General features: G+C 41.9%; 1 protein-coding gene across 4 annotated transcripts in view; it reads right to left on the reverse strand.

The window, feature by feature from the left end:
• The window catches only part of anks1aa (ankyrin repeat and sterile alpha motif domain containing 1Aa), a 64300-nt gene that overhangs the window by 19444 nt on the left and 27152 nt on the right, over positions 1 to 17704 (reverse strand). For all 4 annotated transcript variants that reach the window (XM_087833451.1, XM_087833450.1, XM_087833448.1 and 1 more), the window contains exons 14-16: positions 13598 to 14091; positions 3121 to 3177; positions 1573 to 1642 (exon numbers count right to left, since the gene is read on the reverse strand). In XM_087833451.1, coding sequence (XP_087689577.1) covers positions 1573 to 1642; positions 3121 to 3177; positions 13598 to 14091 — 621 coding nt within the window. The remainder of the gene's footprint in view (positions 1 to 1572; positions 1643 to 3120; positions 3178 to 13597; positions 14092 to 17704) is intronic.

A 17704-nucleotide genomic window follows, 5' to 3' on the forward strand; every position in this document is an offset into this window, starting at 1 on the left:
ATTGTCCTGACTGATCACAATTCTGCTGCCTGCAATTCCTCTCCCCTCCCTTCCTCTCTCTCTCTCTCTCTCTACCCCCCCTTCAATGCATACACTTCCCCACTCCCTCTCTCTCTCCCTCTGTAACACTGCAGGTGGCTGCTCTTTATCAGGGCTAGCTACCATTTCAGCTACAACCCCCCTCCCACCCACCCCTAATTTGCTCTCAAGTTCCTGCAGCATCTGTACCTCAGTCCGCTGTTTTTCCACATTCTCTTTGTAAAGGTAAATCAGTGAAGATACAGACTGGAGGCACAGAGCCAATCAACTCAGCACGTCACCGCCGAGCACCGGACCAAATGAAGGAGTAGAGGGAGGGAAAAAAGTGATGCGGTTTATCACATCAAACAGAGAGCCTCCTCTTGACCGAGTCCCCCGATGGTCTGCTTCACTGAGCTGGAGCTGTGAGCGTGGTAGCTACAAGGTTAAGGCTCACACATGCATGGAAGTGGAATCAGACTCATGGAAACTTCACACCAAGTGCCTGTGATGGGATGCTAACTACTTTACTGCAGCAGTGTCAGCTTTCTACAAAGTCTGCTTCCTCCAAAGCACAATGAGCTCACCCCCTGACATACGTACAGAAGTGGTTAATATTTAAACAGCTCAATCCAGCGCAGGGCACAGCAAACCACAGGGCTAGAATAAGACGATGGAGTTTGGCGAAGGAAAAGAGGATGCGCTGCTTTGTTTAAATATATTAAAAAGATTGCTCAGGCACAGCGGTGACTGACAGTGGATGTTGAAGAACGTCAACAGGGAGAGCTGAAGGGAAAGATTTGATTGCTCGGGTTGCTGCTACAATCCTTGGACGCCATCCATCAAACCTTAATGACAGGCTTTGAAAAGCAGAATAACAGCAGAGCAGGTTGCAGTCCTTACACTGCTTGTAATACAGGTTCGCTCTCAGGCACTTTGGTTTTAAAAATAAAGATCCTGGTACGTTATGATGCAGATTTAGTACTTGGCTCATGTCAGACACCACAGCTTGAATTACTGCCTCAGAAAAACAGACACACAAAACAAACCAAGGGGTCAAATCTCAGTGGAGGATGACGCACGCCTTTTAAAAGAAACGTTTTAGACTCTTTTCTTTGTCATTTGTTCTATAAAAAACAAACCAGTAATTTCTAAAATAGTATTTTTGTACCCAAACCTCCATTTGTAACTAATCTGTATTTAGAGCTCTCCTCTCTACTATCACTGCCATGCACTTGTTCAATATATTTTTAAGGTTCAGGGTGAGGATCTAATAAATATAACTATAGTATAAATCAAATTCCAAGCATTCCAAGCCCACTATTTGGCAATAAAGGCAGCTGTTGCATTAACAGCCACACCCACAAAAAGATAAATAATGAATTAATACAAGGTGCTTTTGCTCACATTTATTAAACAGATGAGTAGCTATTGGAAAACTACCCATTTCTTCCTGTTTTCCTTCAGGTTTCCTTGATAATTTATTTGTGAATTTGACACTTAAGTCATTTTAACATGCTTGAAAAGGCAACAATATTAGTATTCATACTCTACCTGGTGCAGCGTATTGCTGATCTCTGGAAAAATCAATGCCTGCACCGATCATAGTCATCATCTTCTCGATCTGAAGACAGGAACAGAGGGGGGAGAAAACAAAATGTAAGGGCTTGGAAGAGTGATCAGAGTTTGGCCACCACCTTTCACCAGCAAAAATACAGAGAAAAGCCCCTAAAGCAATAATACACTGTCCCTGTAAGAGCAAATGATGAGTATGTCAGCAAGAAGAAAATTAGGTTGCAGTGATTTTCCAAAGACATGTTAAAGGACAGCTTGAGGACCGAGACGGTTGAGTGCCTTTATATCCTATTTATGGTCACATTAAAACAATCATTGCTATTGTCCCACATTAAATGAGTAACCAGGGCTTGACTGCAGGTAGGGGACAACAGGCACAAAAATGCTGCTTTATACTGGCATGCCGGTCTTACCGTCCGCCTCTAATAAGGTCAAAAACAAAAGGGTAATTGTAATAAACAAGCTAAAAGAGAAGTCTGGAAAAATACTACAGAACAAAGTCTGGTAGTTTAAGCTTCCCATGTACTTATAAAGCTCTCAGTGAAGAGAGTTTTGGAGCAAGTTTAACTGTGTCTTGATGCTTAAACCAATGCTTGTAACAAATGTTTCAAGACGACTGAAGCTTCGTAGACAAAACACAAAAAGGGTTCGAAACCCAGCAAGACAGAGAGTGAGAAGCTACAGCTGAAAGGATGCCCAGAAACCTGACGTTTCTTGCAGTAATTTCATGCATCATGACATAATGCATGTGAACATCACCAGCAGTTTGTTTCCAATCATAGTAAGTCACGCACATACACACATCACATGCACATGCCGCTCATGGACTTGTAAAAACACAATACTGTCATTTCATAGAAATGTATTCATAAGCGAAGCAGCAGTGGGACATGAAACTGCAAAATTACATCTGTCACAGCACAGAATCACGGTTCCCTTTAAAGTGGCCCACAGCTGAATATGCATGGACACTGGGAGTGAATTCAATGCAAACGGAGAGACTGACTGTGCTGCTGTCACACTTGTCAGGTACTCTGACTACTTTGAGTATGAGGCCATGTTGTATAAACTAGAGTGAACAGATAAAACTACAGCTGGAGAAGTTTTATCCGAATTTGAATGTCCTCGCTCCTTAATAAGCCCCCAGACATATTTGATGACCCCATTAGCATAATTATATGTGAGCTAATAAAGCGACACTGGAAAACCAAAGTAGCAGTTTTTTCGTCATCGATCAGCAGGTGGATGTTTAGTAGTGAAATAGTTCATAATTAGAAGATTAATGTCAGAAGGGCAGAGAAAGATATTAACGTTGAACAATGATGCATCTATTTTAGTATGCTGCTGTCAGACTGGAGACAGTCACAAACTGAAGCTTCTGGACTTAGAAAAGGAAATGAATAATCTGAGTTAATGTTATTCCAAAAGGGTTCCTAAAGCCTCAAAGGATCCCATCTACCTCTACAAAGAATGCCCCAGTAGAGGACAGAGCCAAAACCCAAAAGGACCAGAAGATTGACATCTTACGCTGTCGGAGGAATTAGATCTTCTTTGTTTTGGGGAGTCAGAAGTCGCCGGTGTCTGCTGAGAGAGAATTCATCGTTTTGTTTCGCCTTCTTCCCATTCAAAGTGTGCATCCACACTGTGCCAACTATCCTCTGGCAGTGTTATTATAATCATCTTGTTTCACACAAAAAACACTCTTGACAGGAGATTTTAAAAACTCTAAATTGAAAGAAACACCATTCCAGATGGAAAACCGTACACGTTTAGTGCATAACAAATGCATCTGTTAGGACTGGATCTATGAATAATCAGTATAGTCATAGGAAGTGAAGAAATATAAACACGAAAGCTCAGGATAACACACACTCAGCCTCAGTGTAAAGTACAATTCCTTCCTCATGTCCACATTCTCAACATTCATGTTCACCATCAGTCCTCAATACTGCAGAGGGAAAATGCCAAAGTCTTGGCGAGAAGAGGTGTGAGACAAAGGACGGTTAGAGAATGGCATTATTTTTGATTTCCATCTGCCCAGTGTGAAGTCACCATACTCTTGATTAGAGTCCTGCATATTGGGCAGATGGTAGATTAGTCACACGAGCTCAACTAATAACTGCCGTCCACATGTTCATTCTATGTCGTTAAACAGGAAAGCTGACGGTGGAGTGGGAACACAACTTCTAGCTGAGCAAAGAGCAAACATGAGTCATCAAAAGTAGTTGCCTCCTCTTCACACGAGAGTCTCTGGATGCATGTCACACATACTGAAAGCATGTTTGCTTGTGTGCTCAGACTTTTCTACAGTGATGGTTCAGTTTAGGGGTGGGTTTTTATAATCGATTAATCGATTACAATCGATTCTGGCTTGGATAACATAAAATCGATTCATTAAAATCCTGAATCGGTTTTTTAATATAAATTAATTTTGCCTGAAATGCCAGAATCTCTGGTGAAATCTCACAAAATTTCAACAACCACCAAACAGCTAAGACAGTAAATGAGAGCAGGAACACGGATTCTGCACAAAGACTTAAACACACAGCGCGACCCGCGGATCAGAATCAGTTACATGTCGCCTTTCTCACGGTCGGGACTGAAAGCCGACAGCTCGCTGATTCTGATCTGTCGGCGGGTCCGCGCTTTGTGTTCACGCCCTTTATGCGGTGATTCTAAAGCTGCAGGTTTGATCTCTCTCCAAACAATATTGACCGAACCAGCGGCAAAAGAAGATCCTAACTACGCTTCACATAAACATTGTCATGAATTCACTCTGACTTTTACTGTTTTGCTTCCACCACGATGCACAGCTCTCTCTCTCTCTCTCTCTCTCTCTCTGTGTACTTCAAGAACAGTTTCCCGTCTAAAAATCTGTTTTCTTCATTATTCGCTTGCTTGTTACGCACAAGTCTACCATTGTTTACAGCACTGTCAGCCGCTGGTTTTTTCCCTTTTACATTCTTCCGAAGAGAAAACCTAATTTCTGCTGTACAATACTGAACCAATTTAAACTTTTTAAAATTATGCAAAATGCAAAACGCTTAACCGTGTCTCTAATAAAACCGCTGGAACGTCAGAGGTAATGTTCATATGTTAATTAATGGTTTTCTTTCGTTTTTGATGTACTGCAGAATATTTTTATAAAATCCCAGGCCAGGAAAAATCACCTTCATGTTTTTCTGTGTTTTATCTTCAGCTACTTTATCAAAGGTGTGAGCATCACAGCAGATGCCTTTGTGTCAAAGTCTTGCGTGTGTCAGCTTCCTTTTTATTGATACAAAAATATGTAAATGTACTGATCTGAATTATAATATTTCTGACTGTCGAAATTTCCCAGATTCAAATCGAATTGAATCGAATCGAATTAAACCGAATCGTGGATCGAATCTGTTCGGGACCTTGTGAATCGGAATTGAATCAATTCTAGAAATCAGTGACAATACCCAGCCCTAGTTCAGTTAGTATGAAGCATTTTAGGAAAGAAGAATGATGCTGGGGAGAGATGCCCCCCCTCCCCCCCAAAATAAGAATAGCTCTAACATGAACAGCATGTAGTTGCTGTTGCTTCTTGGATTCCTTAGATTTTCTTCTAGTGGTGAAATAAAAGAGAAAAACACAAACCAACTACATCTTCATTAGAGTTTCTGTTCACCTAGGGATGGCTGCTTATTTTCCTTAAGTTATGATATCAAACTGATCTTGACAGGTTTATGTTGCTCTCATAATAAACTAAATTATTAGGCCTCGGCAGGACAAAAGCAATTAGAAAGCCCCTGATTAACGCCGGCCTCGACTGGGGGTCTAATCTGTAAAATCACACACATGCATAAGCAGTAGCAGCACCTGAGTTAATGAAGACAAGGCAGCGCTCTTTGCCTCATTAAAGTGGCCAAGGTCTGTACTCGAGGGAGGATAATGCTCCCATCAATCGCATCTTTGAGACACAGTTCAGCTGCCCAAGTTTTTTACTCCACTATTCAGGAGATAAGACAGGCCATTGTACTTTTAAACGCTGAAGGAGAATTTAAAATATACTCACTACTGTGGATAAACAAAATAAACTGGATGCATTTAAAATGTCACTTAAGTTAAAGCACAGACCTTTTTTTCCTATTTAAAGAAATGTACACACATGAACGTACACACAAATCACAACAAAAAAAAAGCACATTGATGTTCAGTCCTGCTGTATTGGCCTCACTTATCCAGCATAATGGAAACGGGAATGTTGGCTGGTCCAATGAGAGTTCAAGGCAGCTATCCAGAAAGGTAGGTGTGTTGGAGCTGGGTAAATATATCCTTATCAGAGGATGCCAGCCAGTGATTTCCTCAAAGTAAATCACATTCACAGCAAGAAGAGGCTTCTGAATTTCATGGTCAGGAACTAGGATGCTCAGTGTCATGAGAATTAATAGAGGAGAGGAGAGAGAGCGAGATGGGTGTGTTTTTGTGCTGCAGGATTGAATCAATGCAGAGAACTGAAATTGAGAGGCATCCATTGTTAGAGAGCCTCACTGTGAGCATAGGGGTACAATGAGAGGGGTCAGAAGTCACCCAGGAGGTGGAGGTCAACAGCTGAAGAGCCAGCAGTGTTGCGAAATGGTCAGGGTGAGATTAAAGGCGCATGAACCCATTTATCATGCTCCTCACAGTAGGCCTGCTGCCCTGAGGTGACTTAGCAGAATAACGGGTCCGCTATCCTACCGGGATGTGAAAACACAAACTGTCTTTTCATTAACAGCCTTGAACAATGCCCAACTAAAGCCGAGAGAAAGGGTGGCGGCAGAGCTAAAGGACGCCTGGCAGTGTGTAGAGGGTGAAACAAAAGGCTGCAGCAGAGACCGTGTGCCCAGACCACCAGCCTCAAATTGGCAAGCTGGCACCAAAACAAGGGTTGGACGAAAACTACGGACTAGTGAAAAGCATCAAGGGGAACACAAACACAACCCTGTTTGTAGCAGGTGCCAAGACCTCAATGCCACAGTGGGACAAAACACTGTCAGCAGTCCCATCAACATCCTCCTGAAATAGCCCAATGTCATGCTTATGTTTTTATGAACAACGTCCCCTCTGGGAAACCTTGACCACTCATTCCGCATTACACATAAATATTCCCAGTTAAGCTTAAAACAGGAAGGGCATTCCTTTGCAAATAATTACTAGAGTTATACCAAGCAGTGGCTGCACGCGTCAGCCCCCTCTGGCTCTCCTGTGTTCTCCCCCTGGTGGGGATCAGAGAAGAGATTTACCTCGCTGGCTGCACTGGAGCTCTGACACACACCCACAGTTTGGTTTGATCTCAGCAAGTCAAACACATGAAACTGCTTAGCAAACAATGAGGCCACAGAAAACCAACGCATAGCCTTAATGATCCCATGAACAAGGATTAAAAAGAAAGAGCAAAGAAATGATGCATGGCTTAAAAACATCAGATAGGACAAGGTTTTTGAAGAAAGGGCAGGGTAATCTGGGTGTGAGCCTCACTTTGTCCCCCTTTTATTTATCCTTTTATTTCTTTATCAATAAAGCAACCAGCTTCAATCAGTGAATACCAATCAGAAAGGCTTTAAAGAAAATATAATATCCACAGAAATGCTAAAAAGCATTCATTATTTTCTCATTCTGTTCAGTCATAGCAGGTAGACAAGATTAATGAGCCTCTAGCAGAGCTGCTGCCTGTAAGGGAATCAATACTCACAAAAGCTGGTTTCATAGTGGCTATTGGATCTGTGAGGTGCGAATCGAAAACGAAGTTAAAAAGTGAAGTGTGGAAGTGGATAGCGGCCCTCTCCTGTCTCTGTCTAAAGCTCGCCGTCTCCTTATCTCTCCTTCCATCTGTGGAGCTCAGAGTGCTGGCTCACACAATGTGCCCCCCTGGATTGTCATCTTCAGTCTGATTGCAAGGACCAACACCAACCCACATTAGCATGCGCTTTACACACATGCACACACACTGAGAGCGCCTTAAAAGGAGAGATGCATAGGCCAAGACCTCATGCAAGTCAAATCTCCTTGTCTTGAAACCCGAGGCAGTGCATCCAAGGGTTTGTCTTGTTGAGAAAGAGGGGGGATGACTAGGAACGATACTGAAAGGAAGGGGAACAGGGTGTGAGAACCAGAATATTTAGCAAACCAGATTAAAAAGGAAGAAAAAAAGATGTTTTTAGAAGAGGCGTGTCCATGCACTTGGGGGTGGGTTTGGTAATGTCCAGGGACCCCAAATGCTGTCACGCAGCTCTGTAGAGTGCTCCAGAGCAGCCAGTCGTGACCGGCAAGATGGCTGCCACAGCACATCAGAGAAAGCAAGAGTAAGCAAACACTGCAGATGGAGAGACAAGGGCTGAAGAGAATGCAGCGAGAGAGAGAGAAAGTGAATAGAAAAGGGGGTTTTCAATTTTCAGGGGACACTCCCAACATCAGTAAGAAAGTGTAGGCAAGGCTACGCCCAATGAAACTTTTACAGCATTTCCCACACACTCCTCTCATTTGCTATGCACTTTAAATTGCTGGTGTGAATATTTCTATTTCAAGCAGACGCAGGATTATTCCCTGAAAGGAAAAAGAGAGAGACAGAGAGAGAGAGAGAAAAAAAAGAGCTCTTGCGCTTTGGTTTGAGCAGAGAACTCACCGCCATCTAAATCACTATTCATGTGAAAAGAAAAAAGCGTTCCGGGTTCATTAACTTTAAGTAAGGCTCAAAAAATTGGACACAAGAAAACTGCTTTTCAAAGGCTTTTAGAAGCTTACCAGCTAACCAAGGCCTCTAATAAACATCTAGTCACGATCAACCAAATCAAAAATTCCTATGCGATTCAGCATGCTTTACAGTACTAAAACATGGCTTTATTGTTATGGAAAACTGTGCAAGCAGGGTAGTGGTTAACTCTACAAAGCATCATTTGTTTTCATTTTTTTTGTTTTTGGGGCTTGTATTTTAAATTTTAAGTTTCTACATCACAGTACATGTGCTGACAAGGAACCTGTGCATGTGTGAGCTCCATCAGAGGCTGATATTAGCAATATTAAGGAGTACAAACACATTTTATTCCGTAGCACCACTGATAGCAAAAGAGAAAGAAAAAAAATGTATATATATTTTTAAGGTCAACTGTCTAGGGAGTAGAGCCCTAAAACAATTTTATTACGTGTCTGGCTGTATGACTGGAGAGTAAATAAAATTTATTCCCAAGAGAAGAATGAAATTAACAGAGGGCAGCTCCCTGCCAGCAGCCAACTTAACGATTTTTTAAAAAGCTTCCAGACATTCAGATGAACTCAAAGCTGCCCAGTTCTCTTGGTAAAATACACTTGCATGGCGCATACAGGAAATGGGGGCACTGCTTCAAGTTCATCTCCTTTTAGCAGACCAGAGCTATTTTTTCAGGTTGGAACCAATATCACCATCTATTCTCCTGCCAAAGAAGTGCAGTTTGTTTTGGCTCCTCCTCTTAGGCCACGTTTAGTCTGTTTACTTCATCTTTCTCTAAGCACCGGGGAGAATACAACAGGACTCGGGAGCTCCAGGATTATTGTGAGCTGCTGAGGATATCTAGGAAGAGCAGAAAGCTCCAATAGCCAAGTAATGTCACAGCTGGCTTAATCCTGTCACTCTCTCACGGGCCACATCCCTCAGGTGTAGTCTGAGGAGGTGAGGTGTTCATTAAACTAGATAATTAGAATGAACAGTGCCCTGCCGGTGACCAGACTTTAAAGGGGAAATAAAAGATCCAAGCACATACTTGATTGAGCTCATTACCCACTACGCCACATTCTGGAAAAGGAAGACAATGTGCAAAAGCTCTGGATGTCTGACTTTTAAATAGTCATCATTACACTTTTGGCTATGGTACATTTCCATTAGTATTTGTCATAGTTTGTGACTGAATTACAAAAATACCACTAGATCCAAATGGTAATGCTACGTTACGACAGGTATAAATTGGTGGTGCATATATGTCGGCCAATCAGCAACCAGAAATTGCAAGAACTGGGCAGCCAGGTAGGTATGATACAATCAGAGACAATAATGCACAGTTTGCCCACCAGAGGGCATAGACATGTTGATTTTAAAACTAAAACAACCCATTTAGTACATTTGGTAAGGGACCCTTTTGGTGAATGTTTATGGAATTATCTTATGTAAAAACAAAAAACAAAAAACAAACAAACGTCTCTATAGGCCCCTATATATTGCTAACCAGTCTTTTTTTTAAATAAATCATAATCCTTTCAACTTGGACTTTAGTGGTTAGTTTAAACCAGTTAAATGGTAACTATTAAAAGTTAGAAACCACATCTGCTACATAATATCTTGTAATTGTGTCACACCAGTCCCAGCATCACTGAGGTTTTGGAACCACACCAATTTTGGAAAACACCCACATTTAGTGAGATTGAGAAGCTGAGGCCGGCACAAAAATCAAACTGCAATCAGCTGACCATAATGCTCACAAAAATCACCTGATGGCTCAGCTGAAGGCCTTGCATCTGATTAAGCTACATAAATAGCAGCCCTCTAATCTAGTCTATTAGTCGCTATACATTTGCAAGCTACTTTGCAACCCACACCCACCCCAACACCTTTTCTTCATGTCATGTCTGGCTGCGGCTGGTAAACATCTTGCTTGAATTTATGAAAGATTTTAACTGCCACATACATATATCTATATCCATCCATCCATTCGCTTCCGCTTATCCTTTTTCAGGGTCGCGGGGGGCGCTGGAGCCTATCCCAGCTGTCATAGGGCGAGAGGCGGGGTACACCCTGGACAGGTCGCCAGTCTGTCGCAGTGCTAACGCATAGTGACAGACAAGCATTCACACTCACATTAATTCGCACATTCACACCTAGTGACAATTTGGATTATCCAATTAACCTATCCCCACAAGCTGCATGTCTTTGGACGGTGGGAGGAAGCCAGATTACCCGGAGGGAACCCACGCAAACACGGAGAGAACATGCAAACTCCACACAGAAAGACCCCGGCCTGATGTTGGAATTGAACTCAGGACCTTCTTGCTGTGCGGCAACAGTGCTAACCACCGTGCCTGCTATCTATATCGATATATCTATATTGATATATCTATATCGAGAGAGAGAGAGATCTATCTATATCAATATATCTATATAGATATATCTATAGAGAGAGATCTATCTATATAGATATCTATATCGATATATAGATAGAGATATACATCTATATAGATATATCTCTATCTATATACATACTATCCAGACGAAACTAAAATATGAATTGTGTTTAATACACAAACCTGAATACAGAGTATACCTGTCTGCACTACTGAGTTAAAGTCACATAGTAATACACTTACAATACTTGATCAAATCAGTGCATTACCATAGTGTGGTGGTTAACACATTTGCCTAACACACGAAGGATCACCAGTTTAAGAGTAGCAGGAGGCACAAATCCTTGAGGATTGTGTCAATAATTTAAAGTCTGTGGATCCATCCACTGTGGTGACCCCTTGTGAATAAGAGAGCAGGTAAGTGTTCACTTAGTGTTCAGGATATTACAGAACAGTTCCTACTGGCTAGAGCTGCGAAAACATGGTCTAGTACACTTGAATCGAGGCGAGGCATTCACTCGGCTGCATACAGACGAATACCAAAGGTCAGTCATTTTCCACGAGTGTTTCCTTGGCAGCCTTTGATAAAACTATAAACTAAAGTAATGCCTGCAAATGCTGAAATAGCTCAAGAACAAACCCTCTTTGGAGTGCTCCCATACATAAAAGCTCAACAGCAAGGTTATCCCAGAATGAGTCATATGACCATAGTGGAAGGCAGCTGTGATCTTTCTCATGATAGAAAAGCCTGCTGAACTTGGATAAAGCACATGTACAAGGCCTCGGGCCGCTATCCCTCCCAAAGCAGCTAAAGATGAAAGTGTTGACAGCAGTATTTCCATATAGAGCCAATATCGTGTCTGTTCCTTCCATAAATGCACATCAAAGATGTTTTGAACTACAGTATCCCCTCTGTGGGCTTGTGCCATATTTTTTTATCATGATCTAATAGTGAGCAATAAACTGCAGCAACATCAACACAACATCTGGCACTTTATGGTAGCACAACACTGCCAAATAAGAAAGTATGACTTTGTCAGACAACAGTCACATACCAGCATCGAATGACGAGGACATAAATTGCACTGGTTGCAACAACGACGCATAATCCAGATTGCTTGCGTGGAGTCTCACACATGAACAGAAAAAAAGATTCTTAAAAACTTCAGAATCGCAGCACACCACAGTGTAATTACTGTATCGGTGGCATAAGTTGGCAGTGTCTAAAAACTGACCACCTGCATGCAAACCATGGCCCGCAGTAGCCAAGACATCGACCTCAAATCTGCAATTAGCTCACTGTGGTTGTTCTGACAGGGTCATGTAAAGGAACACTAGGCAGCAACATGAGCTCCTCACTGTGGGAAGAGAAAGCATTAGTGCTATCTGAGCCTGCGATTTCCTCAGGATGGACACGCATCACAAATAAAACGTACAAGTCACTTCTGGACTGTGTGTAGCAGCGCAGCTATCAGTAACATGAATGGAGCAGAACACAAGCAGAACAAGGGAGAATTACTGAGGCTAGTGGACAGCTTATGCAAAACTTAACTGAGAAGCTTACAGAGGATTTCTTTAATTCTGCCAACAATAAGATGATTGTTTTAGGATAATGGCAAAAGAGCCAATGAGGAAACCATGCCAGCTCTATCTCGTGTGGCTGTTTAATGACTGCAATACTAAAAACCAAGGTTTATAAAACTTATACCTTCTTGGTAACTTGTGTTTCTTAAAAGAGTAAAATCTAACAAACTCTGAAAAGGAAGGGTTCTATACTGTATTTGTTTAGCTGTGTGTTTTTTCTGTGTTCTGATGGGTTGTCAGTCTCTACAGAGATTCAGGTCGGAGTTTCACGTCTTTACAACAGGAGGAGGCAAGAGCCGAAGAAACGGATCTACGGCTTCCACGTCTTCTCTGAATCTCAATTTTCAAATCTCTGTCTCTTGTCTTATTTTTTCAGTCTCTCAGTTGTTTTATCCCCATCTTCTTGTCTTCTCTAATCTCTTCCCGCTGTGTCTCTACTCAGCTCTTTATCTACATCCCAGACAAAACATTAAAGCGCTGCATGCACGGGGAATATATTTAGATGTGAATATGCTCTGTGATACTAACACATAGCGGGATTGAGACAAATTTTTAAAAAAAGTTTTAAACAGAATTCTGAAAATATTTTTATACACTGCAGTTTTTTAACAAAAGAAATGTACTAATGCAAATATGTGCAAAGATATATTCCATCATTTACTGTTTTGCCAAAAAGTTTATGTTCCAGACAAGTTTTGACCTAAATTGCATGATGAGACATCAGGCGGGCATTGTTAAACAAAACAAGTCAACTTTTGTACTTCCTTAAAAACCGTGTCCAATAATGTCAATGTCAATACATTTTAGAACTATATTAACCTTATGCACATAATATTAATCGTTTCCATCCAATGGGATTCATGACAAATGTTTTAAAAACAAAGATCTCCAGATTAGGTTTGTTTTTACACGTTACAATTGGGATGAGTGAAATTCTTCTAATAATGAATGAGTCTGTTACCTAGCACATCCACGTGTCTGTGCCTTTTACCTGTGCAGGTTATGGCAATAACATGGCAACAGCCTAAACACTAACACCGAGGCTTCAAAGTGCAGAGTCCAGAAACCGGTGACTGATGTCACGGTGGCTACATCCATCTTTAATATACAGTCTGTGGTTTCACCTGCTGTCACTCTGCTACCTTGCAGTTACATTAGTGTGAAAAAGGTCACCTTTATTCATATTAAACATCTGTGAAACATGTAATTATTATTTACTGGCCTGCATTATTGGTTGTACATGCACAAACCGTACACACACTAAAGCCTGTTTTTTTTCCCCCGTGTGTGTGTGTGTGTCTTAAATATTTCAAGCGGAAACACTTACCTCATCCCATTCTGAGGTGAAAGAGGGAGATTTCTCAAGTCTCTTCTTAGCCGTGCTACAGTTAGAAACAGACTCGCTACGGTTTCCCAATCCTCCTTCCTCTTCATTAGGAGGCGACACGAGCAAGTCTGAGTCAGACTTGGACAGGCTGCGTGCCAGCTTCAGGTCCCCAGGAGGGCGCATCTTGACAGCAGATACAGCACCAGCCACCGAGTCCCTGGGCTCCTTGTTCACAGTAGCATAAATTGCTTTTGGATCACAGTCTGTCAGGATGGCGGCCATACTAGGACGGCTAGGTGGCGGTGCAGCTGCCGTTACTCCCTCTTTAGCTTTGGCCCTCTTTTTTGTTTCTGGCTGGTCTTGGTTGTGTGGCAGAACACCTGGAAGCCGGAAGGACTCCTCACGGCTCTCAAAGACAGGAGAAGATCCGTGTAGGAGGCCTGTGAACTGCTCTGGTACACCTGCTTCCTGGTCCTGGCTGAGCTGTGAGTTATCTAGACAAAGAGAAAGGGAATAGACAAAGTCAGTGAAGAAGGAAAGCAGCCTGTGAGGGCTGGAAAGTAGACTTCCAACTGAGGGGCTGATCCTTACAGTGTGGCTAATAAGAAACCACCCACACAAGCCCTGAAACAGATCTGTAATTGTTTCCTACCAGGAGTGACGAAAAGAAAAAGGGGGAGAGAGAAGAGATGGAGCAAAGAGAAGGCGTATGTTGGCTGGAGAAATGACTCCTGAATTCCAAACTCAGCTTGTAGCCGTCTGACAGCTATCTGCTGGTGCCTGAATGCCTGTATTTGCAACAGGGAGTTGAAGCAAGTCATCTGTGTGAGCAGCCTCATCACAGAGGCCTACTTGTCTGTTAAGCCTGTTTTCCTAAAATGACATAACGCTGAGAATGTCCCAGAGTTTCTGACTAAACTAAACTTTCAAACAAACCTACACATAAATTCCAAGAGTGTATGCCAGAGAAAAATGAATACAACACAACAAATATCACAAAGAGGAGTGAAACTTACTGTTTGCCGTCTTCTCCAACAAAAACGACTCCTTAATGAGACTCAATGGCAAGTGCAACAAAGAACAAGGAGATTTTTTCCTCCTCCCCTCTCCCAAGGACTTACTGCCACCTAAGCCTTTTTTCCACAATCAAATCAGCCACAGCTTGATAGTACCTGTTGTAATCGATATGTTGGTTTGAGGGTAAAAGAAAAAAAAAAAAAACTAACTCGTGCCGAGCCTGTCTTCTTCAACTGCAGTGATGCGTTTTGTTGTTTAAAGTGTGCGCCCTCTGTGTTTTCTAGCTTCTAATTCTAGCGCCTAACGGAGGGCGAGGAATGGAAATTTGAATCACCCCGTCCTCCAGCAGCCAGACTTCTGATAATTAGTCCCGTGACACATGGTGCGGGAGTGTGTGGGCTTGTGTGGTCTCTGCCAGGGTGACAAGGGTCAGGAGTGTTTGGTGACAGGGAATCTGGGGCAGAGACACCACAAGAAAAGTAGTGACCTGTTGCAGCACTTTGTTTGTCCTTCACAAAACAGCTTCCTGCCAAAAATGTGCCCAGTGCAGTCATTTTATCAGTATAGGAAAAGAATTTAAAAAAAGAAACAGCAGGCTGTGAAAGAGTTTTATCTACACCAAACTACCTCAGTACTATTTCAGGGATCATTTCCAGAGAGGGAGTGTGCCAAACAACACCCTAAACTCCCTTTTCACAAGCTTAGGAAAAGTGTGTGTGTGTTGGGGGGTGTTTTGTGTGTGGGTGAGTGAGTGTACTGCACACATATGTCAAGATCACAGCCAAACACCCACCCTCTCCTTGGCAGCTAGGGAGCGTGAACGCCCTATGATCACATCCATGTGCTTCCAACAAACTCACGTGGTGTTAACCCTTGCAAAGACCACCGGAGCCCCTTTCTATACAGTTCTAGGATGGAAAACATGCACACATGCAATCTGATGTTTTTACAACTCTTTTGTATTGGGTGAAGTCACCACAGACGTGGGGTGTTTATTTCATTTGGCAGTGACAGCTCCATATCGCCCAGATGATGTCATGTTTGGATTGCAGATGCTGTGGAATCAGTGCTGGTTGTTACTTCACTAGCTACACAATCAAAAGTCAATCCATATGTCCCTGGAAAACCTGCACTGTTTTTGTTTGAGTTTCAAAGACATTTTAAACTCTTGGTAGTGCACTGCAGCACAGCTACAAGGTACTAAGGCGATCTTACTGACATGGGGACATTTGTATTAAAGTACATCATTTGATCATATTCAACTCACTGCAGCGCAATGAGCCTCCCCATAAAATATATTTTTATACACTGCAAAGTGCCCACCCCTGGACAAACTATACAACATCAACACCTATTACATGGTTCAAGGCTGTTTCTCCCATCCCTCCTTTAGTTATTATTTATCAGTCAATATAATCGGCCCCACCGATCGGTTGGGCTCCACATAGCATCATATATAATGATGCAGAAGAAGTGTGACAAACACACAGGTGCTTTCTGTCTTTAACTTCCTTACATCTATCCTTTGATGTGCTACAGTTCATAAAAGCAGCACAAACAAGTTTAGCTAAGTATCAAAACTACAGAAAACACACTGCACTCTGGTTGTGAACTAATGGAACAGCATGTATACTTTGAGGTTTATTTCCTCACCAACGTTGCTCATAACAGCGTAATATTTAAGTTAAATGGGTGTTTTTAAAATGTATTATTATTATTCTTTTATTATAATCTGTGGAGAAACTTCTGATCTTACAGGTACTGCTTTGGAAACGCTATAATACATCAGCAGCAGGTCTGTTGCGAAAATGTGGATTGCTGCTGAGAGCAGGAGGAATGTGTTTGAAGACAGACACTAAACACCATATATCGCTGACTCGGCATCTGTCCTCCACCTGCCACAGAGATTGCTGAGGTTTGGTCACTGACCGTCCATAGACCACATAAGTTACAAGAAAGATCACATCCACATGAACAAAGCTAAATATTTAGGCTCCGCCGACTGCCTGGGTTTATGTAATACATAAAATAGGAACCAGGTTTGAGTGGCTGATCTGCAAAACCTCAAAAAGTAAAGAGGAAACAGGTCAGAGACAGGGTTATTTAAGTAGCAACCAAATTGGTGGTTTTGACAAATGAAATGAAGAGAAAAACTTTAGAGTTCCTAAATATAAAAAGGAACCAAAAAAAAAAAAAATGAAATGAACAACATTTTGCCATGTGTTTTAAACTAGAGTTGCAAAACCTTGAGCTTTGTTAAAAAAGAATTACCGCTCTTGTAGAAAATTAATAACATTTTAATGTTACTCATTACAGTTAACCATCTGAGGGGCCAGCTGTTCAGTGGTTTTTTACATCAACTCAAAGAGGAACAGTGACACAACAGAAACACTGAATAGATGCTAAAAATGTATTTCCAATTCATATAACCAAATATAACAAATAAGATCACACTCTTATTTTCTGTTTTCCAATTTGTGTTTATTTTAAGTCAAAGAAGTCCCAAACAGACAGACTAATGTTACTGCAGCTGGCCAATAATTTTTTACGTGGCGAAATTGCATAAAAATAACTCGAGAAGCCTAACTGGCTTCTCTTTGCAAGTTATTTCCAAACATGTGCCAAAACTCAATTTATTCAATGAAGACATCTGTATATGTATCAGCAAAAACCCAGCAGCTATACGCCTCATCTCTGCTCCGTGCCTGACTGGATGAAGTGGCATATCCAGCTTTAGGCGGGGATGTGGATCTAAGATAGGAATGTCACAATCTGATCAAGAATTCAGTTTCCCATTGGCAATGAAACTAGTCTAACCCACTTGCCAACGAATGTCAGTCAACCTGCCCCTGACGAGCCAAATCCCCTCTGCTGCCCGAGAATACCAATCGTGCACTTCCCCGGCTGCGCTAATCCAAGCCAGCCTATCTCAAATGCATCAAACTGAGATGCATTTCTCCTATTTCATTGACATGCTTGGCTTGTAATTTTCCAAGTCTGATGTGTCAGGTCCATCTTTCCTTACCCTCACGCAGCTTTACCAGCAGCAGTTGTACCTTATTAGGTATCTAAAACGTGAGGACATTGACC

The sequence above is a fragment of the Neolamprologus brichardi genome, chromosome 20 (assembly GCF_056152115.1).
Source record: "Neolamprologus brichardi isolate AB-2024 chromosome 20, ASM5615211v1, whole genome shotgun sequence".
Classification (NCBI taxonomy): domain Eukaryota; kingdom Metazoa; phylum Chordata; class Actinopteri; order Cichliformes; family Cichlidae; genus Neolamprologus; species Neolamprologus brichardi.